This window comes from Oreochromis aureus, linkage group 2, assembly GCF_013358895.1.
Source record: "Oreochromis aureus strain Israel breed Guangdong linkage group 2, ZZ_aureus, whole genome shotgun sequence".
Lineage (NCBI taxonomy): Eukaryota > Metazoa > Chordata > Actinopteri > Cichliformes > Cichlidae > Oreochromis > Oreochromis aureus.
In genome coordinates, this window is record NC_052943.1 from 3,806,358 (window position 1) to 3,833,775 (window position 27,418).

The window sequence follows — 27,418 nt, forward strand, 5'->3', positions numbered from 1 at the left end:
CTAAGTTGTCTGTGAAGTGCAGGCACCACCCTGTTTCATCTCTTGAATGCTCGAATGATTCATAGGTCAGTGCCCGGTGCCTTAACACACAAACAAACAAACAAACAGAAAACAGTATAATCTGAAAATGGTCAGGGACAACGACTGGACTGAAGTGAGCGAATATCAGCCAAATGTCCAAACAACAGCTTCAGAAAGCACTGAAAGACAACTGCTGCCCTACAGACCTATCAGCGACAGTCCTGCCTGAATAATAAATATGGGAATTATCATGAACACGCCCTCCTTTAAAGCTCAGTCTCCGCCTACAGCCTGTCAGATGTGTTCGGCAATAGCCTCTTGTATAATCGCTGCTTAACTGAAAATCGATTTTTGTGTGAAGAAAACAAACACGGCTGTTATTTAAGTGAGCGCAGACTAGACATCGGCCCTTTCAGTCGGTGACAACACACGGGGCCAACATGGTGGTCATATTGCGCTGTTGCCCGCTAATCCGGTGGCTGTCCCTGGCCGTTGTGCTGGGCTCGGTTCTCGGACTCGGTGAGGACCTCGACCGGCCTCTCTTCGGGCCCCCCGGCTCTTCTATCTGGGTCCACGACTCCGACCCGGGTCTTAAGAAGGCTCTGGCCTTTGCAGAGGAGCGATACAACCGGGTCTCCAATGCGATGCATCTCCGCAGAGTCAGCCGGGTCATCTCTGCCACCAAACAGGTATAATTATTATTGGTGGCTTTCCTTCTGATTTTATAATATTTATTCAACATATTTTGGTCTTCTAGTGTACTTGCAAAGAACGGTTAAAGAATTTGTTATTTATCGATTTATGTCATTGTAATAAGCGTTGTGTATGCTCGTTTTTTGTAAACAACGGCGTTGCTGGAGGGTCGTCATTTTAGCTAAACACAGGCCGGAAAAAGGGGTGATGTACCTTCAAAATAATAGCGTAAACGTCTTTGTTGCGCTGCTCAGCAAGGGATGCCTAAACAAAGACAAACAAAAATGTATTCCTATTTATCTACAATTTTCAAGAGTTTTCAACTTAGAAAAAACAGTATTTATTTATTTATTTATTTTACCTATTTTTATTCTCAAGCGTTCAAGATAAGATTTTATGCGCGTTTACTGCAGCCGGAAGTTATGTCTTTGACTTTAAATTAACAACGTCTATGCAGTGTGGCCTGTTTGGAGCATAACGAGCATCCATATAACAATAACACGCATTATATTTTATACCACGTCTAAATAAAAATATTTATTTATCCCAAGATTTTGTGTCCTTAAATTAAAGATGACTGAATGTTTGTGTGTTCATCTGTATTCCAGCTGGTTAAAGGGATCCGTTACACTTTAACAGTGGAGCTGAGTAACACTCAATGTAAGAAGTCCACCATGCTCAGGACATGTGACTTCTATCCCGAGTTAAATCAACTCAAGGTAGGGTGTGTGTGTGTGTGTGTGTGTGTGTGTGTGTGTGTGTGAGAGAGAGAGAGAGAGAGAGATAGCTCTTGTGATAAAAATTAAGCAGCAGAGAGAATGTGTAATATGAGTTTATATTTAAGAATAAAAAAGCTGTGTGTGTGTGTGTGTATCCAGCTGTCTATTGATTTTTTATTGCGTCAAAGCAGTTTTGCTAGTTTTGATCTTGTGACTCAACTTTGACTTGAAGTGATCCTAATCTCACTTATGCCTCATTCACGCTTGCATTCATTTACAGTATTGACTCTTTTTTTTTCTTTGTTCCTGTTCTCTTCCCAACTAAAAATATCTAAGTTATAAGTAAGTCTATAAATGGGGCTTTTTCCAAGAGACCTAAACCTACAAATAATAACTGTTATAGCTTTTCCTCTAAATTTTTTTTATGTCTCAGACAGAGGTCTGCATCTTTGAGGTGTGGGACATCCCTTGGCAGGGGGCGTCAACCTTGCTCAAACAGAAGTGCCAGCCCAAAGGTCAGTCAGCAGCCAAACAGACTGATCATCCAACATTTAAGATTCACAACCACCCATTATGGCTGTCATATGGTAGACATTTATAGCTGAACACCATAGTTGTGGCTCACTTGGTCTTCCCTTACAGTGGTGTGAAAAAATACACTGATTATGTTATCATCCAAAAACACAACAACAAGTATTTTTTAGCCCCCCCCCCAAAAAAAAAAAACACTAAAAGAGTTCAGCATTTCTGTTCTATCATAATAACTTATTCAAGATATTTCTGACCACAGTACCCATGATGTGAAACTCTGATATTGTGGCAGGCCTAGCACATATAGAGAAAAATCCTTTTAAAATTCATTTATTTCTACTGATTGTCACTGAACAGCCGGTCAGGCCATGAGATCTTTTTTGACACGCTTGTTTTACAAAGAGATAAATGAGGTGGAAGGTTGAACAAAGACATGTTCGAATGTTAACCCCTTTTTCATGCGTAACAAAGAACAAAATCAACAGTAAACATTTGCCTAAGGCTCTTCTTTGTTGTTGTGATTTAGACCTATAAGAAGGCTTTCATGAGCAATAACAAATCATACTGACTCTACATATTTGCATTTGAAAACACTGGAGGCAGTGATTTTATGTTGTTTTTTGTATTTTTGTCGTTTCTTTCTGTCATATTTATGAGCCTGAAAATTGTCTGTGAAAACTGTGAATTGCAGCAACCTGCATGACAGTTTGACTGACTGATTTAACTGTTAAATACTCTCACACTTCCCATGTCTTCCTGTGTTTCATTTCTCTTATCAGTTGAATCTGAAGTAGAAGAGAGCAACAAGGTAGAGGATCCATCCACCAGCCAGCCTCTGGAGGTAAAATTATGTCAGGCTCTACAGCTACAGGCCTGTGGTTTTATCTGCCTCTGCTTGTTTTTTTAGACTGTTCTAATCGATTTAGATTTGAGATCGAGGCTTTCTGTTGTTGATTCTGTGTGTGTGTTTGCATTAGGAGTCGGTAGAGCTGCTGGGCCAGTTTAAAGAGTTCATGACTAAGTACAATAAAGTCTACAGCAGTCAGGAGGGTGAGTGACTGAATCTCATTCATACCACATACTACGTATGGACACTGTGTCACATTCCTGTCTGAACACACTGAACACTTTACGTAATCAAAGCCTGTTTGGATTCACACCTGAATGCAAATGTTCAAACTGAGAAAATCAGACTCTTTTAAGGAAAATATGAGCTTATTTTGAATTTGATGGAAGCAATTCATCTCAAAAAACTCAGGCCATGTTCACTTCTATGTAGGTTCCCCTCTTCCTTTAACAGCAGGTAATAAATGCACTGAACTGAGGCGAGCAGCTGCTGGACTTTGGAGAGATGAATGTTGTGTCATTCTTGTCTGATAGAGGATTTTAGCTGCTCAGCAGTTCTGGGTCTCTACATGATGGGCTCTATGTGAAAGGTCTGGACTGCAGGCAGGACAGTTCAGCACCCGGACTTTTCTACCACAAAGCAATACATGGAGTATGTGGTTTAGTATCTTGCTGAAATATGGAAGGCCTTCCCCGAGATAGACATCATCTGGGAGGGAGCATGTGTCGCTCTGAGCATGTGTCGCTCTGTATATACCTTTCAGCACCTTTCCAGACGTGAAAGCTGCCAGTTCCATCAGTGCTAATACACCCCTGTATCGTCAGAGCTGCAGGTTTTTGAACATGTTTTCATCATGTTCACATTCTTTTTTTCATGATAGTGTAGTGCTGCCTCAGGACTAAAAATCACAGGCATCCAATGCTGATTTTTGGTCTTGTCCTTTGTGCTCAGAGATTTCTCCAGATTCTTGAAATCTATTGATATCCTGTCCTGTAGATCATCAGATATTCACAGTCTTCACATTTTTATGTCGGGGAACATTATTCTGAAATTTTTCCACAAGTTGTAGATGTAGTTTTTTGCCGATTGGTGAACCTCCGCCTCTCTAAGATGCTCTTTTTGTACCCAGTCATGTTACCCACCTGTTCTTAGTTAATCCAATTACTTGCTACTTGCAGAATGTATCTCCAACCATTTTCTTTTAGTACCAATTACTTTTCCAGTCTTTCTTTTTTTTACTCTGTCCCAGCTTTCTTGACACATATCGGTGCCATCAAATTCAAAGTGAAATAGTTAAATGTCTCAGCTTAAACATCTGATATGTTTAAATAATATGGCTTTATGGGTTTCTTCTGTTGTTGTCATTTGGCACTTTAGAAATAAAATTCAATTCAACTGAAAATGAAAAGCAGAATCTTTTATGAATATGTGCTTTTGACCTTGCAGAAGTGGACCGTCGTTTGCGCATCTTCCACGAGAACCTGAAGACTGCTGAGAAGCTCCAGGCTTTGGATCAAGGTTCAGCCGAGTATGGAGTCACCAAGTTCAGCGACCTCACCGGTACGTAACTGTGAATGCACATCCACAGTTTCCGATGAGAGAACGTCGCTTCTTCTTTCCACATTTTGCTTCAGCTTAAGAAAACAAAGCAAAATATCCTTCTGCTTTTTTCCAGAGGAGGAGTTTCGCTCTACATACTTAAACCCGCTGCTGAGTCAATGGACTCTCCATCAACCAATGAAACCAGCTACTCCTGCCAAAGGCCCCTCCCCTGACAGCTGGGATTGGAGGGATCATGGAGCTGTCAGTCCTGTTAAGAACCAGGTGCCAACAAGCAGAGTTCATTATGGGGCAGTCACCCTAAAGAGCTTGTTAGTAGCGATTAAATTGTACACCGTGCCCACTTTACCCTGATCAGGGTGTGTTTTTTTTCTCCTGCAGGGAATGTGTGGATCTTGCTGGGCATTTTCTGTCATAGGCAACATTGAAGGCCAGTGGTTCCTGAAAAATGGAACGTTGCTGTCACTTTCCGAACAAGGTGACACAGAAAAGTAGCAGATGATAAAATTAATCAGGGGTTTTCAAATCCAGCATAAAGTCTTGACATGCTCGATTACTGATTTGTTCTTCACAGAGCTGGTTGACTGCGACGGGCTGGACCAGGCGTGCAGAGGCGGCCTTCCATCAAATGCTTATGAAGCTATCGAGAAGCTGGGTAGGACTAAGATTTTATTCTGTGTTTAGCAATAAGTAAAAACAGAGGGATGTTTTTACTGATAACACAAGCAGATTTTTCCTTAAAGTGCTTTCTTATAATCTTTGCCCCTCGTGTGGTTAAGGGGGTCTGGAGACTGAAAGTGACTACTCCTACACCGGGCACAAGCAGAGGTGTGACTTCACCACCGGGAAGGTGGCCGCCTACATCAACAGCTCCGTGGAGTTACCCAAAGATGAGAAGGGTGAGCACACAGAAAATAAATGTGTCAACAAAGTGGCAAGACATCAAATAGAGTTTATGAACAGACAACAGTGGTTTAACTGCATGGACATGTCAGTGATTTTACTCTTATTCTAACTGTACTGTGATGCTTTAAAACTAAGGGTTGTTAAATTGACTCATTTTGATTTATTTTTGTATCTTTTCCTTCTCAGAGATTGCTGCTTGGCTGGCTGAGAATGGGCCAGTCTCTGTTGCTCTGAATGCTTTTGCTATGCAGGTAGGAGGTTTTTTAAGAAGTTAAATCACTCCTCAAAACAACAAGAAGCAAAGCAGCTCAGTCTTTGCACATTGTTTATTTTTAAGAGGATGAATTCATTTTCTTTGTTTTTTAGAGGTACTTGAAGAAGTTTATAGTGCAGTCAAAACTAGAGAAGGGTATCAGTGAGTATGTGATAGATAATAAGTACTGATTTGTAAACAACTGGACATGAATAACTTGAGCTTACTATTTAATATTACTAAAGTATATTTGTGACTAACTAAACAGCTCAGTCTCTTAACAATCCTCTCTTTAAAGACGTAGCACGTTTTGGGGTCAGCTTGAAATTAAGACGGAAATGTAAAAGTGAGGTCAGAGGTCAAATGTGATGTGATATTTAGATGCAAACTATACTGTGATAGTTAGAATCCCCATTAATGTGACCCCAGCTCCTTAGTGGAGGTGTCAACTAGGAGTGGAATAAAAATATCAATAGAATATGTCACGTTGCCTCCTTGTGTAATGTTGGTTTATACGTTACTGATTTATTAAAACATTCCTAACCCCCACCAGTTTGACTTATCAGAGTCAGTACTTGGTGATGGTGCTTATCAAACAGCAAAGTTGTATGTAGATCATTTTCTTGCATGTGTATAGTATCGTGGGCAGTGTATTGTTACTGTATCATATCAGAAGTGACATATTTCCTGCCCAAATAAGAGCAGTTCTTATTCTTACGCTTGTTTATATTGCTGCTGTTGTTAGCTGTTATTATTATGCGCTCCAATCACCTCCAGACTATCTAAACTGGACATAAAAGATAATAAAGATAATAATCTTAAGATACATGTTGTTCTTACATTATCTTGAATATCATTTCATTCCCTTCAGTTTTACAGGAAGGGTATATCTCACCCTCTGAAGATTTTCTGCAACCCCTGGATGATCGACCACGCTGTGCTGTTGGTGGGATATGGAGAACGTAATTATTATTTTTTTTATCCCATTTTTTAGTCTTAAATATTTGCCCAGTTTCTGGAAAGCACAGACACATCTTTTTGCCTCGTTTGTCAACAATGTTTCCCCCCTGTGTTCTCAGGTAAAGGTATTCCCTTCTGGGCCATCAAAAACAGCTGGGGGGAGGATTATGGAGAGCAGGTGAGACAGCACGACCTTTCAGAAAACGTATCATTCTAAAACTCTTTCATTTGAAACCAACTACATGACTGAGGATCACTGACATAAAGCACCGTTTTCATAACAGACTCAGTAGAAGTGCTGATCCGTGCACTAGGCTTTACAAAGCTGACTGTTGTTTCATAGCATAGTGAAAAAAGGAGTTCTGTTCATATACAGCCGTGAGGGAGTGAGTGTTAATTTGTTTTTTCTCCTTCACACAGGGTTACTACTACCTCTACAAGGGCTCCAATGCATGTGGGATCAACAAGATGTGCTCATCTGCTGTAGTCAACTGAACCCCTAACATCTCCTACAGACACACACACACACATCATCATGCTACATGCACCACAGCTGTCAGTGGACCCCAGCTCCACATCACTTATCCAGAATGCACAAGAGCTCAACACGCACACATGTGAAGTCCTGCTGATGTTTCTTCTCCATTAAACCAAACCAGTGTTTTACCAGCTCTAATAAAGCTAGCTTTGATGTGATACTGAAACTTTCGAGTAATTTTAAATCAAGATTAAATCTGCTTTTTCTGTTAGTCCTGAAGCTTGGTCAAAATGATTAATGTGTTTAAGGTAACAGCTTGTAAATCATCTTTACTTACAGTAACAGAGCCCATGCTCATAGTGGTGAGCTGATGGTATGTACTTCAAAGAGTTTTTTGAAAAATAAAGCTTTGATTCTGGAGTGGTTTACTGCACAAACTCAGTTTAGTGCAATGTAATTGCAATAATAGCTGTATAACAGTGAGAAACGAATGATGGGAGTTGAATAAAACAAAAGTGTGAAATCCAGTTGTTTGTTATTTTATGATCTACCTATCCATTTTCTTTTGCTTATCCAATTCAGGGTCACTGGGAGGCGCTGGAGCCTATCCCAGCTGCCATGGGGTGAGAAATGAGGTAAACCCTGGACAGTCACAGGGTTAACACAGAGAGACAGACAACCTTTCACTGGAAATTTAGAATCACTGATTTACCCAACTGCATGTCTCTGGACTGTGGGAGGAAGCTGGAGAACCCACAGACGCTCAAGAAGAAAATGATGGATTCAAACCCAGAACCTTCTTGCAGCAGTGCTAACCACCACACCGCTGTGCTGCCCTATTTTATTATAACGTTTTTCATGTGCACTGAAACTATATACTGGTTGACAGTATAATTAAACCATTACTTTATATAATTTATTTAGTGCATATATAATAACTTTAACCATAAGGCAAAATTAACTTCAAATAACTACAGTGACAATAAGACCTATAAAGGGAGAAAACATTTTAACCTGTTTATGATTTTAAACGGTATGTTGGGAAGAAGCAGGACCATTACATACATAACGTAGGGAAATACTTTGAACGACAGAGGAGCAACAACGTTCGTGTTCTTGAATGTTCCTTTAATCAAAACAACCTCATTTTCCCACAATGCCAAGGGAAGGTCACGGAACAGCTGGTCTTTAGCAGTAGCTTCTAAAATAAGAAACAAAAGTCGCCATAAGTTAGTGATATAATCTTACAATGAATCACAGTGCATCCTGAAGTAAATTTACATCATTTTCATCACATTTTACCCAATCATTGACAGGGCTTTTAGCGATAACATGAACATTTTACACGTATGGAACTTTTATTTTGAAAATATAGCCCATTTGACATCGGAAGTGTAACATTCCCTGTCTTTTTCCCCACACTGTACTGCAAACAAGAACGCATGTCATTTCATTTTTTTTGTGACTGAATATTTCAGTTTCTTTTTCTACACGAACTTATACCTGCTGCTCGGAGACATATTCTGACTCAAAAAGACAAACAACCACTTCTGTCTTTCTTTCTTTCAAGGTAGTATTTAACCTGCTAATGTGGAGACCGCTAATGTTAGCATTTTCTGCTAAGTTATCCGTAAGCAACTACTTACTGTTTAGAAGAAACTTGGCAGAGGAAGTTTAAATTAGAAATAATTAAGTTTTGCTGGTAATCACATTAAGCTGACCTTTTAGTGTTGGTTGTTACTGTTAGGTCTAGTCTTTAGTTAACTTGAACTTTCGACCCACTCCTCTCTTTCTCAGCTGGCGAAGGAACGTGAAGTCTGCCGGTTATAATGTCACAGGCCACTAAACGCAAACACGTTGTCAAGGAGGTTCTTGGAGACTTTGTCACACCCACAGAAAACCAGCAGATCGTGAAGGTAACCTTTGTATAAAGTACCCTGTATTTCCTACATATTACAACACTCACATTTTAGTAATCAGCAGGATACACTGGATACTTAATTAGGTATAGATTGGAAGTACACGGAAGATCCCCATTTGACTTCAGAGCTGCCTTAAAGTGGACATGTAACACTACTTGTAGAAAGGCTAATTTACACTGTGTAGCCCTGCTCTCAAAAACTGATATAGATTTAACACAGTCTGTGAAGCTTGATTTAAGAAATAAGTGCTTTACAAACCCGAACATTACAGAGCCTGTGCAAATTATAGCCTCAGTTTCCTGTTCTTAGCTGACACCTGACCCAGTGTGGTCTTCTGCGGCTGTAGTCCCTTTACTCCAAGGTTTGATATGCTCTTCTGCACATTGTGGTTGTAACCAGTGGATATTTAACTGTTCTCTATAAATTGTAGAGATGATTGTGTCTCACATCAGCAGTTTCTGAAAATATTTAGACCAGCTTGCTGACACCAACAACCATGCAACGTTCAGTGTCACTTAAATCGCCTTTCTTCCCCATTCTGATGCTCAGTTTGAACTTCCGCAGGTTGTCTTGACCATGTTTGTTGGGTCTGTTCCCACAAACCCGCTAATTCTAGAGACTTATTCATCATGAAAGAAAACAAGACAGTCAGCGATCGATCGATTACTTGCGCAAGGGAGGCCTGTCTGTGTCCAGCACGAAAATGACCCCCAAATCCGGCCTCCTCTCGCTGCCTTTTATTGAGAACACAGTTCACACAAAACAATAGTACCTCCCCTCATAAACCCCCTTGGTTACAAAGACAAGGCACTGTATGCATATATATGTGTGTGTGTGTGTGTGTGTGTGTGTGTGTGTGTGTTTTGGGGGTGCGTTTGTGTGACCTCCTGCTGACCAAAAGGGTCATAAAAGCAGGAAGCTTACAACACAAGAAACAGATCTTTCAGATAGGATGTATCTACAATAAAACCTCCCCCAACACAAAGTGGTTAGAGGTGCTCAGGATCAAAGGAATGGCTTTTGATCCTACTGCTTGAACTAAGACTGTACAAATTTAAGAAACACAATGGCAACATTCAACAATTAGACCTAACAATGTTCACACACCTAAGTCCATTGACCATCCTCTCCCACTGTGATTAATTCATTAAACATTTTACATTAACGAGCAGTTGAACAGGTGCACCTCATAAAGTGGCTCTTGAGTGTATTTTTCTGATTCTGTGTTTCATCTGCTTCTTTACATTTACAGGTAACTGGGAGCCGTGGTAACAACCTACATGATGCTGTCACAGCTCAGGGTGAGACCTTCTTGGTGAGCATGCCCACCAAGTTCCGCAAGAACATCTGGATCAAGAGAGGTAAGCAATGGAAAGGGAAGTTACGTGGTTAAAACTTCGAGTAATAATCCAGTGACAGCTGGTGGCAGATGTTATTGCATTTTGTGGCTTGTGGCACATACGTTCATGCTGCACTGTGTGTGCTGCTTTTGGGGGAGTTTTTTTGTGGGCATACCAGTTAGTTTACACTTTTGATATTTTACTGCACCTTCCTCCAGGTGCAAACTTATCAGCTGCACATTCATAATGTATACAGTACAGTGAGCCTCGTTGTCATGGTATTCATTGCCTTTTCAAAACAAAAGAACAATATATATCATAGAACAAACATATAGGTTAGTAATGTGATCTTCCTATAGCTAGTACTGGTCTAAATAAGACCCCCATTTGTGTTTATTCATTTAAATGTTATCTTCTGACTCCAAAGGTGACTATGTGATTGTGGATCCTATTGAAGAAGGAGAGAAGGTGAAGGCAGAGATCAGCTTTATTCTCTACAAGGATCACATTCAGTACCTACAAAAACAGAACCTCTGGTAGGTGGAAACACACTGCATAACTTTACAATAGTGGCATTGTAAAGCGCTTTGGGTGCCTTGAAAAGCGCTATATGAAATCCAATCCATTATTATTATTATTATTATAACCTTTAAGTTTCTCCATCAGCCTCATTTGTCACGTTTTGCACTTTTTACTGTTTTTTTTTTTTTTCTTGTCTCCAGGCCAGAGGGCTTTATGGACGAGCATTCGTCGCAGGATAAGACAAAGAAAGAGCTGGAAAAGGATGAGGACGAGGAAGAGGATGCTAGCGATTCTGAAGATGACGATAGCGACCTCTTTGTAAACACTAACCGCTGTAACTGTCAGTACAGTGAAAGTGAGGAGGATGAGGACGATAGCGAAGAGGAAGAGGACGAGGATGAGGACAAAGAGAAAAGGAGGGAAAATGCTTCATAGCAGCAGCACTGAGGACACGGACAATCAGGAATTGTGAAACAGATGTGACAGCATGCTCTTCTGTGTCGCTGTCATCACTGACTGATGCTACGATGATCTGAAGTAATGGTCCACCTGCAACAGCGCCCTCTGCAGTTCATGTACTGAATGGCTGGGCTCATTCAATGAACTTAGTAATTCCTGCTTGTTTTACAAATCTGTGAGATTAAAATGTAACTGAAATTCAACATGGGATACATTTCTACTGTTTTTTGTGATGATAGGTCCATTGCACATCGCTGGTACATTATATAAAAGGGCACACAGTATATTTGTACGATGACGTTAAATCTATTCAATCTTTTCCGTAGAAATTTGTTTAATTTTTGCTGCCAAAGAAAATCAAAATGTCTTATTGGCGCTGGACATGGTTCTAAAAATGATTGTATCAGCTTGAGTTACAAATGAATGTTGTTTTATTTTTCTCTTACCGAGCAGCAAAGGTTAATTTGTGAAATGACTGAAAAGCTCTTGAAATGGAATAAATCCCAAGCAGAATATGGTTATGTCGCACGGACTCGATATCCTCTTGTGCATGTTTCCATCTTGCCGGATTCAACACTTAATCCTGAATGCATCTCATTATTATGCAGTCAAGCAGCCATCTCCTCCGGAAAAAGTTCTGCAGACGTCACACTAGCACATCTGTGGAAAAAAACTACAATATATGGATTCTCAGAAGATTACATCACAGTATCGCCAGCGCACAGAAAATTCCAACTGCAAGTGGAACCAGTCCCACACCTTTTTGGCTGACACATTTCTTCCCCAAGGTGTGCGAAAACTTCGTCATAACTCATGACACTGAACAGAAGAGAGATTATTCCTGTCATTAGAATTTTACTCAAACAATGAGAGTAACTTAAAAATGAAGTCACTAAGCATCTATGTCATATTTTGGCAAAAATAATTTTAAATAAGAATGTATACTCAGTTCTTTTTAAAAAGCCCATAAATACCTGAAATGTATCCTACAATAATTTTGTCAAACAATACGTGCAGTACATGAATCATGTCTTTTGTGAGAGAATAGTAATTGAATTAAACAGTGTGCACTAATCTATACATGGATTAAACACTGTGGTCATATTTTATTCACCAAAACACATGAACCGTTGAAAGAGCTTTATTGGATTTAACCCTCCACTTTGTGATGGTGCACGAAACTGGAGGAGAACAAACCCGTTTTTCCTCCCTGTCAAGGATGGGAAACACCAACCAACTCCACCTTTGCCTGATGGCTTTAGCCTCAGTGTTTGGATGAATGCCAATCTCTTTTATTTATCACCTAGTTTAAGACTGTTGTGCACTGTCTGTTAGATTTTAATTCTACTTGTGATGGAATGAGATTGTTTCAGTCGTGATCATTTATGAACTCAGACATGAAAAATCCAGAAATGAATCTATTATTGTACAATCTACTGTACAATATAAAGCGCCGTGAGGCGACTGTTGCTGTGATTTGGCGCTGTATAAATAAAATTGAATTGAACTGAATAGAAACATATTACAATAAAATCAGGTATCACATTTCTTTGGTTTGTTTCGAGCCTTGGGACTGCAAAACTAGCTCAGCTGTTGTAACCTGAAACTTGTTGGCTTGTGTATCTTACTTGTTCATTTGAATTCAGTTTTATTTATATGGTGCCAAATCGCAACCACAGTTGCCTCAAGGTGCTTTATATTGTAACCATGATAATACAGAAAAAACCCCAACAATTACATTAGCCCCTTTGAGCAAGTGGTTTGGTGACAGTGGGAAGAAAAAACTCCCTTTTAACAGGAAGAAACCTCTGGCAGAACCAGGTTCAGGGACAAGTAGGTACTCTCATGTACTTCATCTAGATGTTCAGAAATTACTGACAGCATGATAGTATTTAGCATCAGCTCATAACTGTCACCAGTAGGTGTGGTGGCTTCTGTTTGTTTTCACACATGCGCTTTAGTCCTGAGCTCTTATGGACACAGTTCTGTGTGAAAATGCAAATGTTGAAGGAAATGCTGGATCGGATTGCACTGGAACTGTGAGCTGTTTGTGAGACAAGACAAGGAACCCACCTGATTCCCACATACGTCCTACTATATCCATTTTGCATGCATTCAAACTTACATACAGACTGTCTGCTTGTTAAAGCCTGAAAACACTTTGCATTACTGCAGCTTGACTGCATGCTTAAAGTGAGCAAGTAGTCAAAGTTTAATGAACCAGGCTGCTGTCTCAAATCTGCAAGTTATATGTATAAGTTGTATGTAGCGCTGGATCACAAAGGCAGCTGCCTCAAGGCGCTTTATATCATAAGGTAAAGACCCTACATTTGTAGAGCCAAAACCCCAACAGAACCCCCAACAATCCGATAACCTCATTTAAGGTCATCTAGAATTAGATGACAATTAATCTGATCTAGCCCAACTAGAAGCTTTTTGAAAAAAGGAAAGTTTAGTTTTAGGCCTAATCTTAAAAGTAGACAGTGAGTCTGTCTCCTGAATCCAAAGGGGCCTGAAAGCTGAAGGCTCTGCCTCCCATTCTACTTTGAAGTATCCTGGGAATCACAGTTAAGCCTTCTGAGAGGGAAGTGCTCTGTTGGGGTGATACAGTACTAGCATATCATTCAGATGACACGGGGCTGATTATTCAAGACCTTGTATGTGAGGAGAAAAAAATGTCAAATGTTGCAAAAAGTGTGCTTGTAGAAATTGGTCACAAATAGGCAGACATACAGATGTTATCCTTTGCAAATTAAAGTGTTAGTCATTCACATTGTTTATTAAATATAAGTGGAGAATATAGATCCATGAAGTGAAAAAATAAATAGTAGACACAGTGACCTCAACAGAATCTCACCAAAATGCTCACCATCAGAATCTAATGGCAATAACCAGAGGTGGGAAGTAATGGAGTGCAAATACTTCATTACTGTACTTAAGTAGAAATTTTAGGTATTTGTAGTTTACTTGAGTGTTATTTATTGACAGCAAACAAACAAACTGTTTGTGTGCTGTTTGTCTCACTGTGTGTTGCTAGCTAAAGGTCCAGCTGCTCCAGGGAGGGAAAAGAGTGTGAGATAACTTCACTGAGATATGGAGAAAAATATTGGAAGAAAGACCGGACAGAGGAGGAAGAAGACAGGTTGGGTTTAAAGGTAAGGACTACTCAGTGATGTTTAATAAACTGCAGAGTTAAATTTGACATGTAATGTCATAATTTTAATCACATATTGGATTTCTTTATGATATGTTTTGATAAATTATGTATTTTCATATTGTGAAACGCCTTGCAACACAAACTAAGCTATACTAACTTCACATGTCGCATTACAATATTAGGTAGTTTTGTCCAGAATAAGCAGGTTAGTTTTCAGAATTCACAGGAAAACTCTTTGTTGGACTGGTGCAGAGTGGCTGTGGTGTTCATGGTCAGTGTTCGGTTACATCAAGTGTAGCAAGTATTACATTTGAAATTAAGCTGATGATGTTTAGATTAATTGAATTCCAACTTTACACCAACTTAATGCTACATTGTATAAAGACAGTATAAAGGCAGTATAGTGTCAGTGTAGAGGATACACATCAGTGAAGATAGCTTGTGAAACTGTTTACATCTTGTTGACTCCAGTGGTGTAAATCCCCAAAAAGCAGCAGGTCAGCTGATCACAGTCTATACACAAAGAAAACCTACTGGAGCTCACATTAGAAATTACAGACTTGTGATTCTTTTCCCTATGCTGAGCCACTACACAGATCTTACAGTTACCTCACCTGCTGAATTCCACTTCAACTCCTGACTGTCCCATTTTACTGTTTAGGTGTGGAGGCAAAGTCACCCTCTACAATGTAGGCAACCAAAAAGCTAGTATGTCTTGATGCATGCTCAATCATCCAGGTAAGTAAATCTCCAAAAGTTGAATTTGTTCATCTGGACGTAGCGTTTTGTGGGAGAAACGTTTCGTCACTCATCCAGGTGACTTCTTCAGTCTCAGCTGACTGCAGGTTTCCCCAATCTTATAAACAGTACATTTGCATAATGACTGAAACCAGCCCACTGTGTCTTCATTCCACCTACTTCACATACAAGGGTCAGTTCTACAGGCAGAAACATGGGTGTGCCATGGGCTCCCCAGTTTCACCCATCATGGCCAATTTGTACATGGAAGAAGTGGAAAAGAGGGCTTTGCTATCCTACCCTGGAACACCACCAAGCCATTGGTTCAGATATGTGGATGACACCTGGGTGAAAATCAAATCTCAGGACGTGCCACAATTCACGGATCACATTAACTCGGTGGACCGACACATCAAATTCACCAGGGAGGATATGAAAAGTGGCAGGTTAGCCTTCTTAGACTGTGAGATTTCCATCAGTAATGGGGACATCTAAAAGCTGACGTGTACCGTAAACCTACGCATACGGATCAGTATCTAAGGTTTGACTCTCATCATCCACTGGAGCACAAACTGGGCGTCATCAGGACGCTACAACACAGAGCGAACACCATCCCCACTGACACAGCAGCCAGGCACAACACAGAAGAGCTACCTCGTCAGGCCAGGACTCCGCAGTTTATTTACACCTACAGGCCAGTGGACACTCTTTCAATGATGAGGATGTACACATCCTGGACAGGGAAGAACGCTGGTTTGAGCGCGGAGTCAAGGAGGCCATTTACGTGAAAAGGGAAAGACCATCTCTGAATCGAGGAGGGGGCCTAAGGGTACATCTGTCACCATCTTACAATGCTGTGATTGTTCCCCATTCCCCAACTCTCTGTCAATGGTACTCATGGCCATTGATCAGTGTTCTTTGATCAGTGGGTTTTGGTCAGTGGTTGTTGATCAATGGTCATGGGAATTTGCATAATTAAGATTAAGGAACTGACCTCACAGCCCATTGTTCCTTCAGTGGGCTGGTTTCAGTCATTATGCAAATGTACTGTTTATAAGATTGGGGAAACCTGCAGTCAGCTGAGACTGAAGAAGTCACCTGGATGAGTGACGAAACGTTTCTCCCACAAAACGCTACGTCCAGATGAACAGATTCAACTTTTGGACAAAAAGCTAGTATTAAAAATTCTCTTTCATGTGTCCTACAAAACAGGTTGAAGCTTTGATGAGAATTACAATTTAGATTGTAATAATATTTGCCTTTTCATGTACTAATATTGTTTTATATTATATTAATATAGCACAAGGTTCTGATACCTTTTTACAAAAATGGTTATTAGAATCTTCCTTAAAGGAGTTCCTTCGTACATTTCTGAGCCTGTACATTTCCCACTTCACCTTTACTGCAATCCTGTTATTCTTTATATGCAGTTTTTACGCCCCAGTTACCACTGAACTTAAATACCATATATGCCTGTATAGCTGCTCAGAGGCATTTTAAGTTGGCAACAAAGTGCTGGAGATTATTTTGTTTTTCTTCTTCTATTCAACTCTCAGAGCCACATCTCGACATTGTGGCTGTGTGTGTTTCAAGTCAGCCCAAAGTTTCACCACCTGGTTGGGGCTTCGCTTGTGCATCACTAAGATGGTGTGGTATGAACACGGGTCTTTCCCTTCATTTTTGGGAAAGTCAAACATGAGGAAGGCATGGTTGTGCATGGGGAAGGCATTGAGCCGAACCATGCACATCCCTACGTACACGTCATCGATGGGGAACAAGTGAACTCTTTTAGAAATTAAGTGCAGACGTCTGGTCAACTGACCCGAGTACACCAACCCTCCTCCGCCTGCATACGCAGGGTATAACCCTTGTAGAAGCTGTGTGGGATAAAGTACTTTGAGATGTTCACTGGTTGGGTGAGGCTGCTCCTATGACGTCTCCAAACATGAAGTTGTGCATGTTCTTCTTCACATGCGGCTTCTCCATCTGGATCTGGAGGTAGGTTATCAGTTTTGGTGTGTTGACAAAGATGTCATCATCTCCTTTGAAGACAAAGTGAGTTTGCTTGCAAGAGTGTGAGAACCAGCTCCAGAAGAGCACATCCTTCAAGGTGAGATTAAAAAATGTATCCTCAAAGTCCCACTGCAGAATGTCTCCATAAAAGTTACTCTCCAACTTGAGTAACTCAGACACATCCACACCTGGTTCTTTGGTATTTTGCTTGCCCAGCAGGAACACCCTGCGGACATAGGCTCCACCATTATCTCTGCCACTGCCATTTATCTTCTGTCCTGCCACCCATCCCACCTGGCCCCAGGTCTGCCGAATAGCCTGTCGGTTGTTGAAGTTATCCGGTGTTGTTTTGATGGCGAAGAGAAGCAGAGGGGGCTCCTGCTCGTCTTTTCCCTGAGCTCCACATTCTCCACCTGGCTGGAGGAGAACCGGGTAGTCTCTTCTCTGCATGTACCTGGTGAAGTCTTGCACCCGCTCTGGTAATTCTTCAACATTATACATCACGTTGTCGAAGCTGCGAACTGCAGAGAAACTCTTCTTCAGCAGGAAATCATCAAAGCTGCTATTCTTCATTGATCTCTTGGCTTTTTGGGGTTGCAGGATGGAGTTAAATTGGTGGTCAACGACCAGCTGGAGCTGGTTCCAAAAAGCCTTTTTGTGCCGTTGGTTCTCCCAGAAAGTTTTAGGGAGCGGGGCGAAGCTCTTATTTCTTAAAATTCCATTGGCCACAAAATGAGGACTCTTTGGCATGATTTCAGTCGCTGGTGCTGCCATGCTCCTCATGCTCATACACACCGTGAGACCAACGTAGACAAAGAGCAGGGCCAGGAAGATGCAAGGCGTGCAAACACAGATCAACACCCTGTGCCAGCGAAAGTAACACCGTGCCATTCAGCTGCAAATACACAAACACCAAGTTACTCTGGAGAAATCTGACGTCTGACAATTTCTGAGTTTCAAAATATAAAACCTGCCAAGGTTATGCTGTGTGGCAGGCAAGATGAGGACCCTAACGCAGGACTTGAAACACAGAAAGGTAAACTTAAAACAGCAGCTTTATTGCTGGAAAACTCTTACACAAATACAGAAAACAAAACTGAAAACAAGAAACTAGAAATATGAAACTCAAACCAAAAAACTAAGAAACTAGGAAACTGAGAACTAAGAAATAACAGGAGCATGGAGGAAACAAACACACACAGTGCAGATGGAAGTGGTACAATATGGCAAAGGGTAAAGGAAAACCCAGTCAATGAGATGATGGGAACAGGTGGGAACATAGCATGAAGAGGAAATGGTTTACAAGAGGGCAAAAGAGATAAAGGAGATAAACTAAGACCATATCTACAAATCATCTCACAAACGAGTTTGTAAAATAGATTTTAGCCTCTTTTTGATCACATAATGGTTAAAAGCCAGTTCAATTGGCTCATTTGGCATGTAAGCATTGAGATGCAAAGCTATTTTTTCTGCTCATTTGTTCTGGCAATCAGAATATGTAATTTTTGCTTTTATTATATAGTTTTCCTAATCTGGGGTGAAAGAAAATCATAATTTCAATCAACAAGTATCACAAATTCACAATTTTTCTATAAAGTCTGTTTTGGCTTTCAACCTGACAAGGTTAATGAAACTGTCAGCAGTTTTCTTTGCTTACCTGTTTCAATGATGACTCTCTACCTCACGGACTAATCATGTGTTTGTTGTTATCTAGTTGAGGAGCGTTGTCAGCACAATGCCATTCACTCTCTAACAAGAATTAAAGATATACTCCAGTGAGTCAGTCTATCAGGACGTTTTCCTCTGCAGCTGAAGCTCATCCTTTGAGCGCATATATTTTACTGCCGAGCTGACAGGCAGTTAAATATATGCAGCATGGATACACCCACCCACTTGTAAAACAAAGAGAAACTCCACCCACAAACACTTGGAAACACATCCATGTAGTCCATAAGAAATAAAGACAAATACAAAACTAATAACATTTATTATGGACTGACTCTTCGTGTCAGTACCCCAGAGCCGCTGAGAAAAGCAAAAGGTAACACATTTCATACTCACAAACTTAAAAAAGGGATCTTTCAGTTTATAGGTCTCTTTTTGGTCTGATTATTTCACCGTTTTTTCATTTAAAAAAAACAAAAAAAACATTACATAATACTTGTCTCATGGTTCTCGGTCTTTCACCCAGTGTTTGTGTTTTGGGACTTATGAATCTTATTGTTTCATTGTTTTGATTTTGAAGAATGGGTTATGTTGCCTAGTTTAGTTTTCTGGTGCCCACGTGTCTCTGATTATATTGTTTATTTTTAGTGATTAAGGTTTATTTTTAGGTTGTTTAGTTCCTTTAGCTTTTCCCCTTATGTCTTGTCTCCATGTTTTAATTCTCCCTTTCCCTCCGTGTTCCTCACGCCCTCTCTCTCTGTCCCATGCTCCCTCTCTTGCACATCTCTGCGTTTCGCCTCCCTTACCTGTTCCCATGTTCCTCTCCTTATGTTTCATCCTTTGTCTCCCCAGTACGTCGTGTGCTTCCATGTCTGTTTGTCCCCTGTTTTACTGTCAAGCTTATGTGTCCTTGTCTTGGTCTCAGTCTGCGTGTCACTTCCTGTTTAATTTTGACAGCCCCTTGTCTCATGTGCATTGAGTTCAGTTCACGTCCCCTTTCTCATTAGGTTTAATTTGTTCCCGCTAAGCTCCCTGGTGTTTCCACTTCCCTTAACACCGTGCTGTGTATGTATATCCCAGTCTCCCTTTGTCCCTTGTCTCTGTTCAGCTACCTTTGTGTCTTTTAGGGTCCATGTTATTTTAGTATTCTCCCAGTTTAGGTTAGTTGTTGCATTTAGTTTTTTTCTTATTTTGTTGTACCTGTGTGTTCAGCCTAATAAATGGCTTGTATGGATGTTGTATATGAATGTTTTTTTTTTCTTATTTAAATACCTGCAGTGATTCCATAACTTGAATGACAGCAGCCACTTTTACATGTCATTGCAGGGAAATTAAACGTGTTGATAATATCGTTAAAAGGATGAGTCTGTCATCTTGATCTGGCTCAGTGAGCCATGACAGAGCCATGACTCCACATGAATCCAACGAGTCATACTCATGTAAACAGACACCTTTTACACAGGAGGAATCAATGCTGCACGATGGCATAACCACATCACAGTTCAAAAAGTGGAAGATCCCAAATCAGAGAAACAAACAACAAACAAAAGGAGGGAAGAGGGTTGGTTTCTAAAAAAGTCTGTATAAGAAAGGCTTCTTAAACTCAATGAGACCTCTGACTTCAGCACACAGCAAAAGGCACCACAATATTATTCTATATATTTAACTTGGCATGTAATTCTCTTATTTTTTTTAATCTCACATAATATTGTAAATAAAAAAAACTTTACATATAAATATCCCCTCCTCCCATTATAAAAAAAAAGTCTTTACTGAGGTGGACAGGCCAGGAGGCTGTAATGGTGGGCGTCAGCCTTGGAGCATTGCGACTGAGTGAAGCAGGCCGCTGTCTCAAGTCTCTAAGTTATTTCCATTTCTTAATATAATGAATGGCATTAAACAGGAGCATTTTTTAAAAATACTTTATGTTAATTTAAAAAACAATTGATAAAGCACCAAATCACAATAATATGTGTCAAGGCACTTTATTTAGTAGTCAAAGTTTAATGAACCAGGTTGCTGTCTGCAAGTTATGTCCAGTTAATAATAATGTGAATAGCAGTAAACAGGAGAATAAAAGAAATGAAAAAAGACATTAAAAACACTGTATGTTAATAAAAACATTTTTTAAATGATCTAAATCACAATAGCAGCTTTATATGTGAGGTAAAGACAATTGTAGAGAGAAAACCCTAACCCCCAAATGTTTGAGCAAGCACTTGGTGAAAGTGGGAAGGAAAATCTCCCTTTTAAGAGGAAGTATCATCAGGCAAAACCAGGCTCACGGAGGGGCGGCCATCTGCTGAGACCAGTTGGGGGTAGGGGAGGGAGACAGAACAAAAGACACATAAATAAGCATAACTAAAGGAGGGTTCAGGGTCACCTGAAGTAGCTCAAACTGGAATGTTTAGAAAAAAAGAAAGTTTAGTTTTAGGCCTAAACTTAAAAGCAAAGAGTGAGTCAGTCTCCTGAATCCAAAGTGGCCTGAAAGCTGAAGGCTCTGCCTCCCATTCTACTTTGAAGTACCCTAGAAACCACAATTAAGCCTTCTGAGCAGGAAGTGCTCTGTTGAGGTGATACAGTACTAGTAGATCTAAAACAGGGCCTGATTATTCAAGACCTTGTATGTGAGAAAAATGTCAGCAGCTACAAGAAGTGTGGTTGTAGAAGCTGGTCACAGAGAGGCAGACACACAGATGTAATCCTTTGCAAATTATTATTAAAGTGTTAGTCATTCACATTGTTTAGTGTTATTAAATATAAGTGGAGAACGTAGACCCATAAAGTGAAAAAATAAATAGTAGACACAGTGACCTCAACAGAATCTCACCAACTTGGCCACAGAGAGTCCATTAGTTCAAATTTGCCCACAAACAATACTGTGTAATACACTGTATGCAGTTTTAATGGCCCAGTTACTACGGAACTTAAATACCATATATGCCTGTATAGCTGCTCAGAGGCATTTTAAGTTGGCAACAAAGTGCTGGAGATTATTTTGTTTTTCTTCTTCTATTCAACTCTCAGAGCCACATCTCGACATTGTGGCTGTGTGTGTTTCAAGTCAGCCCAAAGTTTCACCACCTGGTTGGGGCTTCGCTTGTGCATCACTAAGATGGTGTGGTATGAACACGGGTCTTTCCCTTCATTTTTGGGAAAGTCAAACATGAGGAAGGCATGGTTGTGCATGGGGAAGGCATTGAGCCGAACCATGCACATCCCTACGTACACGTCATCGATGGGGAACAAGTGAACTCTTTTAGAAATTAAGTGCAGACGTCTGGTCAACTGACCCGAGTACACCAACCCTCCTCCGCCTGCATACGCAGGGTATAACCCTTTGTAGAAGCTGTGTGGGATAAAGTACTTTGAGATGTTCACTCGGTTGGGTGAGGCTGCTCCTATGACATCTCCAAACATGAAGTTGTGCATGTTCTTCTTCACATGCGGCTTCTCCATCTGGATCTGGAGGTAGGTTATCAGTTTTGGTGTGTTGACAAAGATGTCATCATCTCCTTTGAAGACAAAGTGAGTTTGCTTGCAAGAGTGTGAGAACCAGCTCCAGAAGAGCACATCCTTCAAGGTGAGATTAAAAAATGTATCCTCAAAGTCCCACTGCAGAATGTCTCCATAAAAGTTACTCTCCAACTTGAGTAACTCAGACACATCCACACCTGGTTCTTTGGTATTTTGCTTGCCCAGCAGGAACACCCTGCGGACATAGGCTCCACCATTATCTCTGCCACTGCCATTTATCTTCTGTCCTGCCACCCATCCCACCTGGCCCCAGGTCTGCCGAATAGCCTGTCGGTTGTTGAAGTTATCCGGTGTTGTTTTGATGGCGAAGAGAAGCAGAGGGGCTCCTGCTCGTCTTTTCCCTGAGCTCCACATTCTCCACCTGGCTGGAGGAGAACCGGTAGTCTCTTCTCTGCATGTACCTGGTGAAGTCTTGCACCCGCTCTGGTAATTCTTCAACATTATACATCACGTTGTCGAAGCTGCGAACTGCAGAGAAACTCTTCTTCAGCAGGAAATCATCAAAGCTGCTATTCTTCATTGATCTCTTGGCTTTTTGGGGTTGCAGGATGGAGTTAAATTGGTGGTCAACGACCAGCTGGAGCTGGTTCCAAAAAGCCTTTTGTGCCGTTGGTTCTCCCAGAAAGTTTTAGGGAGCGGGCGAAGCTCTTATTTCTTAAAATTCCATTGGCCACAAAATGAGGACTCTTTGGCATGATTTCAGTCGCTGGTGCTGCCATGCTCCTCATGCTCATACACACCGTGAGACCAACGTAGACAAAGAGCAGGGCCAGGAAGATGCAAGGCGTGCAAACACAGATCAACACCCTGTGCCAGCGAAAGTAACACCGTGCCATTCAGCTGCAAATACACAAACACCAAGTTACTCTGGAGAAATCTGACGTCTGACAATTTCTGAGTTTCAAAATATAAAACAATTATTAAATGTACAATAACAAATTCATGTGTATGTGGAGCAAGAGGCAAAGCTCTGCAGAGAAATGAAGTGAAGAAGCATGATGAGGAAATGGAAGATTACAAAAGGGCAAAAGAGATAAACTCAGGCCATATCTAACAGTGATCTCACAAACGAGTGTGTAAAATAGATTTTAGCTGAGTTCTTTTTGATCACATGATGTTTAACAGCCATTATAATTGGCTCATTTGGCATGTAAGCATTAAGAGGCAAAGCAATTTTTTTCTGGTCATTTTAAAGCCATGTGAAATCTTGACTCCACCAATCAAAGATTATGTGCTTTGATTCAAATTTAGTAGTGTCGTTTTTAGCAGATAATTATCACAAGTTCAAAAGGAACTTTTATTTAGAGTTAAATTTAGTCAGACTTTGAAGTATGAAAAAGAGTTAAGCACATTTTTATTAGCAGATAAACAAACAAACGCAGTCTACAAATTCCTTGTGTTTACAGGAAACTGAAAAGATGATGTCATTTTAAAAAACTTACCTTCTTAGGTCTAAATCAGTGACAGCCCAGACTTCCCTACTCCTATTCTGACCCCCAGCCAATCAGAATATATAATTTTTTGCTTATATTATATTGTTTTCCCAGTGAGGGTAGAAAGAAAATCATAATTTTAACCAACAAGCATCAAAAAAATCACAGTTTTTCTAAAAACCCTGTTTTGGTCTCTTCCCAAATATAGGGGTCAGAGTTACCATTTATGATGACCAAAACCTGACAAGGTTAATGAAGCTGTCAGCAGTTTTCTTTGCTTACCTGTTTTTAATGAAGGCTCTACTTCGCTGAATAATCACGTGGTTTTTGTTATCTAGTTGAGGAACGTTGTCCAGCACAGTTTCGACTCATTTAGTCTGAGTAAACTCTCCACTCAAGAATTAAAGATGAAATCCAGTGAGTCAGTCTAACAGGAAGGTTTTCCTCTGTAGCTGAAGCTCCTCCTTTGAGCTCTCTGGCTGAAGAGGCTGCTTTGGCTTCTGCTGAGCTGACTGACAGTTAAATATATGCAGCATGGATACACCCACTTGTGAAACAAAGAGAAATTCCACCCACAAACAATGGGAAACACATCACTGTAGTGCATAATAAATAAAAACAAATACAAAACTAATAACATTTATTAATGATTCAGCTGTCGGTGTCACTACCCCAGAACCACAGAAAAAATAAAAGGTAAAACATATCAATGTGGGTATGAAACTAAAAAAGTGATCTAGAAGCACATGTTTTAAACTATCAGAAACTTCACTAGTTCATTAATTTAGTCTTGTACACATGAATAACCAGACATCAGTTTGGAAACAGAACTTTATTCTGTGCCATCCTACATCTCCACCTAATCTTTTTTTTTAGCGGCTTAAGGAAGACTTCATTACCTGGTAATCTTTTTATGGGCAGATTCCTGTGATCCGTACACCCATCAGGTCAGACAAGAACTCTGAGTAAAAAAAGTTGCATTTAAATAATGTGGTGTGTCTGCAATCCTGACGCTAAGGTGTTGCAACAGCTGTCATGGAAAACAAGTGTGAATCAGCTTGGGAAAACCCTAAGACAACAATCACCAACCAATCTTACCTAAACACTCCCTTCTCAGTGTTTGTAGGAGGCAGAAACTGTGGACAGAGCTGTGGCCTCTCTGTTTTACAGCCATACATGTACATAGTAGCACATTATATGCATAAGATGTGATGTTTTCCTTTTCTTTCTTTGAAAATGTGTGCCATCACCATCAACATGAATCTGAATCAAAAATATCTGCTTATCTCAACATCCCAGCAGGGCTCACAACCTTAAGCTAAAGAGTTCACAAATCAAGGTTGTTTTGTAATATTCTAGATAATATTCTTATAAAGAGTGCATATTTTCTTTTTTATTCCTTCCCTTGTTATCTCTGATCCAGTAGAAAACTGCAGGATTGTGACACATTGTGCCTTAAGTATTTTAAGTATTTAGGCAAAGTCTTACAAACAGTTTCAGCTGCAGGTGAGAGTACAAACAGTTGTAAATGTGTGCTGTATGTTAGTGTTAGGACCCTTTGGGCCCCAGTTTTGGTTCCCGGCTTCGAAAAGTTTCAGAAACCTAGCTTGTTCTCGATCAACCGTGAATTGGATCATAATGGACATTATTAGTTGTTCATGTCAGAATGTGGGCTGTGAATAGTGTCAGCATACCTGATTAGTTAAAAACTGAGAGCTTAAATACAAAAGAATCATCTGATATTCTGGTAAGAGACTGAAGATGTGATCATTCAGCTCCTTACTCCTTTAAAACAGTTAGACCTTTAGTAGTAATGAAAACAACTATTATAGTTGTGGATGGTTTTAAAGAATGTTGTCAGTGTTTGTGTGTAAGTAATCTCTGTGAGTTGAAAGGTCAAACTGCTCCAAATCCTGTTTCCAGCTATTTTCTTACCTGCTCTAGGCTTCAGATGACCTCAGTGAGAGTGGATATGCTTCTGATCATCTCAAACCTTCTGCTTGCTAAAGAGGCAATCACAGTATTTCAGTTACAAAGATGACAGGACTGTTTTAAAATGGTAGGAATAAAGTTTTATTTTTCATATGAAGGGGTGGTTTTGGATTTTTCTTCTTTTACAAGTAGTATGTTTTTGATAAAACTTGCAAAAAATCTTCTAGCATATTCCAAGAATGATGGACATGAAGAGAAGGGGATTTATTGCTGAATGTTAAAATGAGGACACGTTTTTTATTTCATTTTATTATTGTTATTATTATTATTTTTTTCACCGAGTGGAAAAAAAAGATTTGCTTGCTGCTTTTTCCATGCACCCAACTACCAGTACCACTAGGACATGCAGGGGATTTGGGGTAGAGAGGAGGGGAGGAAGATGAGGAGTAGGAGGAGGAAAAAGTAGGTTGGCAGGTAAAAAAGACAAACTGCTTGACAAACAAACATGAGAGGGGCTGTGTGAGTGTGTCTGTGTATGCACGGTGTATGTCTGTGTGCTCAGTGTGTGTGCTTCATTGTGGATATGCATGTATGTGCGTGAGAGAGATACGTGTGTTCGTAAAAAAGGTGGGTGGGAAGCGCAGGGGAGGGGTGGGGTGGGGTCGAGGAGAAAGAGGGTGGGGTTGTCAACAATTCGACTAGCTCTAGAAGCACACTATCCTCACTTGCAGTAATTTCAAATCGTTTGCAAATCCCAGATTGATTACAGTGATAGTAAGACAAAACTAGCCAGACCACTGGGCCGTGAACCCAAATTGTATTTTCATATCATACGATTTCTCCTAAATCTGAGGGAATAATTTCTATATCTGTGATCCATGCATTGCCTGTATGTGGGAAAACAGACAGAAAACAAAACTCTACATATCGGAAATGAAGTCTAATCGGGACACATTGTATCTAACACAGTATCATTTTCCTCAGTGAGTTTCAAAGGGTCTCTCTAAGGGTCTCAGAACCTGATGTACATCTGCAGTGGAAGAGTTTCTGACATGATCGGTCTACTGGTAGTGTGCTGTTTGGTTTTACTCACTGGACTTAACTTTGTCTGCTAGTTGCTTCTGTAAGAGGGCGAGGAAGACGTGACGGTGAGGTTGCGATGTGGTGGGTGGAAGGGGCAGACGTAGACACACATAACAGATCATTCGGTCAGTCAGTGTGACCAAGCAAATAAAGTTCAGTCGATAAAAGGTACAGGAATGCAAATCAAGGATGCAGTAATCAGGATTATCATATACAACCATGTGAGCTAACTAAAAAGGTAGAATCAGCCTCGGAAACTCTCTTCCCAGCAATGTGAACCCGCACGTGGTGCTTCTTCCCGATCGGAGCAGCGCCGTTACTAGTGTGGCAAAATGTGCTCCCACATAGCTTCCGGTGGGATATCTTTTTTTTTTAAAACAAACAAACAAACAAATTTTTTTAAAAAGGAAAAAGAGCGAAAATGAGAAACCCAGAGGGAGATCCACCTTTCAGTGGTGGGGGCAGAATTCCAAGGTTACGCCCCTGCATCAGAGCGCAAACAGATGCCGTCTCTGCACAACTTCATCTTTTTAACACGGCTACACACATGCTCACTTAAACGCACACATAACCTCTTGAAGTTAAAAAAAAAAAAGAAGAAGTAACTGAATCCGCCTACCGATTCCAAAAGTTTAATCAAACGCGTCAT

General features: G+C 40.4%; 3 protein-coding genes across 3 annotated transcripts; 2 read left to right on the forward strand and 1 right to left on the reverse strand.

The window, feature by feature from the left end:
• The first annotated feature begins 307 nt into the window (after nt 1-307).
• On the forward strand, nt 308-7,495 carry ctsf (cathepsin F). Its single transcript, XM_031751421.2, has 14 exons — nt 308-710; nt 1,323-1,433; nt 1,867-1,948; nt 2,744-2,805; nt 2,942-3,014; nt 4,258-4,371; nt 4,487-4,635; nt 4,753-4,849; nt 4,946-5,026; nt 5,151-5,270; nt 5,464-5,528; nt 6,402-6,492; nt 6,610-6,668; nt 6,911-7,495. Exons 1-14 carry the CDS (start codon nt 462-464, stop codon nt 6,983-6,985), a joined length of 1,428 nt encoding a protein of 475 aa, XP_031607281.1. The 5' UTR covers nt 308-461; the 3' UTR covers nt 6,986-7,495.
• Nucleotides 7,496-8,338: 843 nt separating this feature from the next.
• On the forward strand, nt 8,339-12,291 carry eif1ad (eukaryotic translation initiation factor 1A domain containing). Its single transcript, XM_031751468.2, has 5 exons — nt 8,339-8,538; nt 8,766-8,884; nt 10,143-10,251; nt 10,658-10,766; nt 10,953-12,291. Exons 2-5 carry the CDS (start codon nt 8,798-8,800, stop codon nt 11,185-11,187), a joined length of 540 nt encoding a protein of 179 aa, XP_031607328.1. The 5' UTR covers nt 8,339-8,538; nt 8,766-8,797; the 3' UTR covers nt 11,188-12,291.
• Nucleotides 12,292-17,011: 4,720 nt separating this feature from the next.
• LOC116329421 (N-acetyllactosaminide beta-1,3-N-acetylglucosaminyltransferase 2) lies at nt 17,012-18,861 on the reverse strand. Its single transcript, XM_031751433.2, has 2 exons — nt 18,777-18,861; nt 17,012-18,014 (listed from the first exon to the last, which is right to left on the reverse strand). The coding sequence occupies exon 2, from the start codon at nt 18,008-18,010 to the stop codon at nt 17,012-17,014; it is 999 nt and encodes a 332-aa protein (XP_031607293.2). The 5' UTR covers nt 18,011-18,014; nt 18,777-18,861.
• Nucleotides 18,862-27,418: the final 8,557 nt, after the last annotated feature.

Bases quoted from the DNA above. Each gene is read 5' to 3' on its own strand.
- eif1ad (XM_031751468.2), top strand. From the start codon at position 8,798: ATGTCACAGGCCACTAAACGCAAACACGTTGTCAAGGAGGTTCTTGGA. The intron at 8,885-10,142 runs GTAACCTTTGTA...TTACATTTACAG, and splicing joins AAAACCAGCAGATCGTGAAG to GTAACTGGGAGCCGTGGTAA. The intron at 10,252-10,657 runs GTAAGCAATGGA...CTGACTCCAAAG, and splicing joins GAACATCTGGATCAAGAGAG to GTGACTATGTGATTGTGGAT.
- LOC116329421 (XM_031751433.2), bottom strand. From the start codon at position 18,010: ATGGCACGGTGTTACTTTCGCTGGCACAGGGTGTTGATCTGTGTTTGC.
- ctsf (XM_031751421.2), top strand. From the start codon at position 462: ATGGTGGTCATATTGCGCTGTTGCCCGCTAATCCGGTGGCTGTCCCTG. The intron at 1,949-2,743 runs GTCAGTCAGCAG...TTCTCTTATCAG, and splicing joins ACAGAAGTGCCAGCCCAAAG to TTGAATCTGAAGTAGAAGAG. The intron at 6,493-6,609 runs GTAATTATTATT...CTGTGTTCTCAG, and splicing joins GTTGGTGGGATATGGAGAAC to GTAAAGGTATTCCCTTCTGG.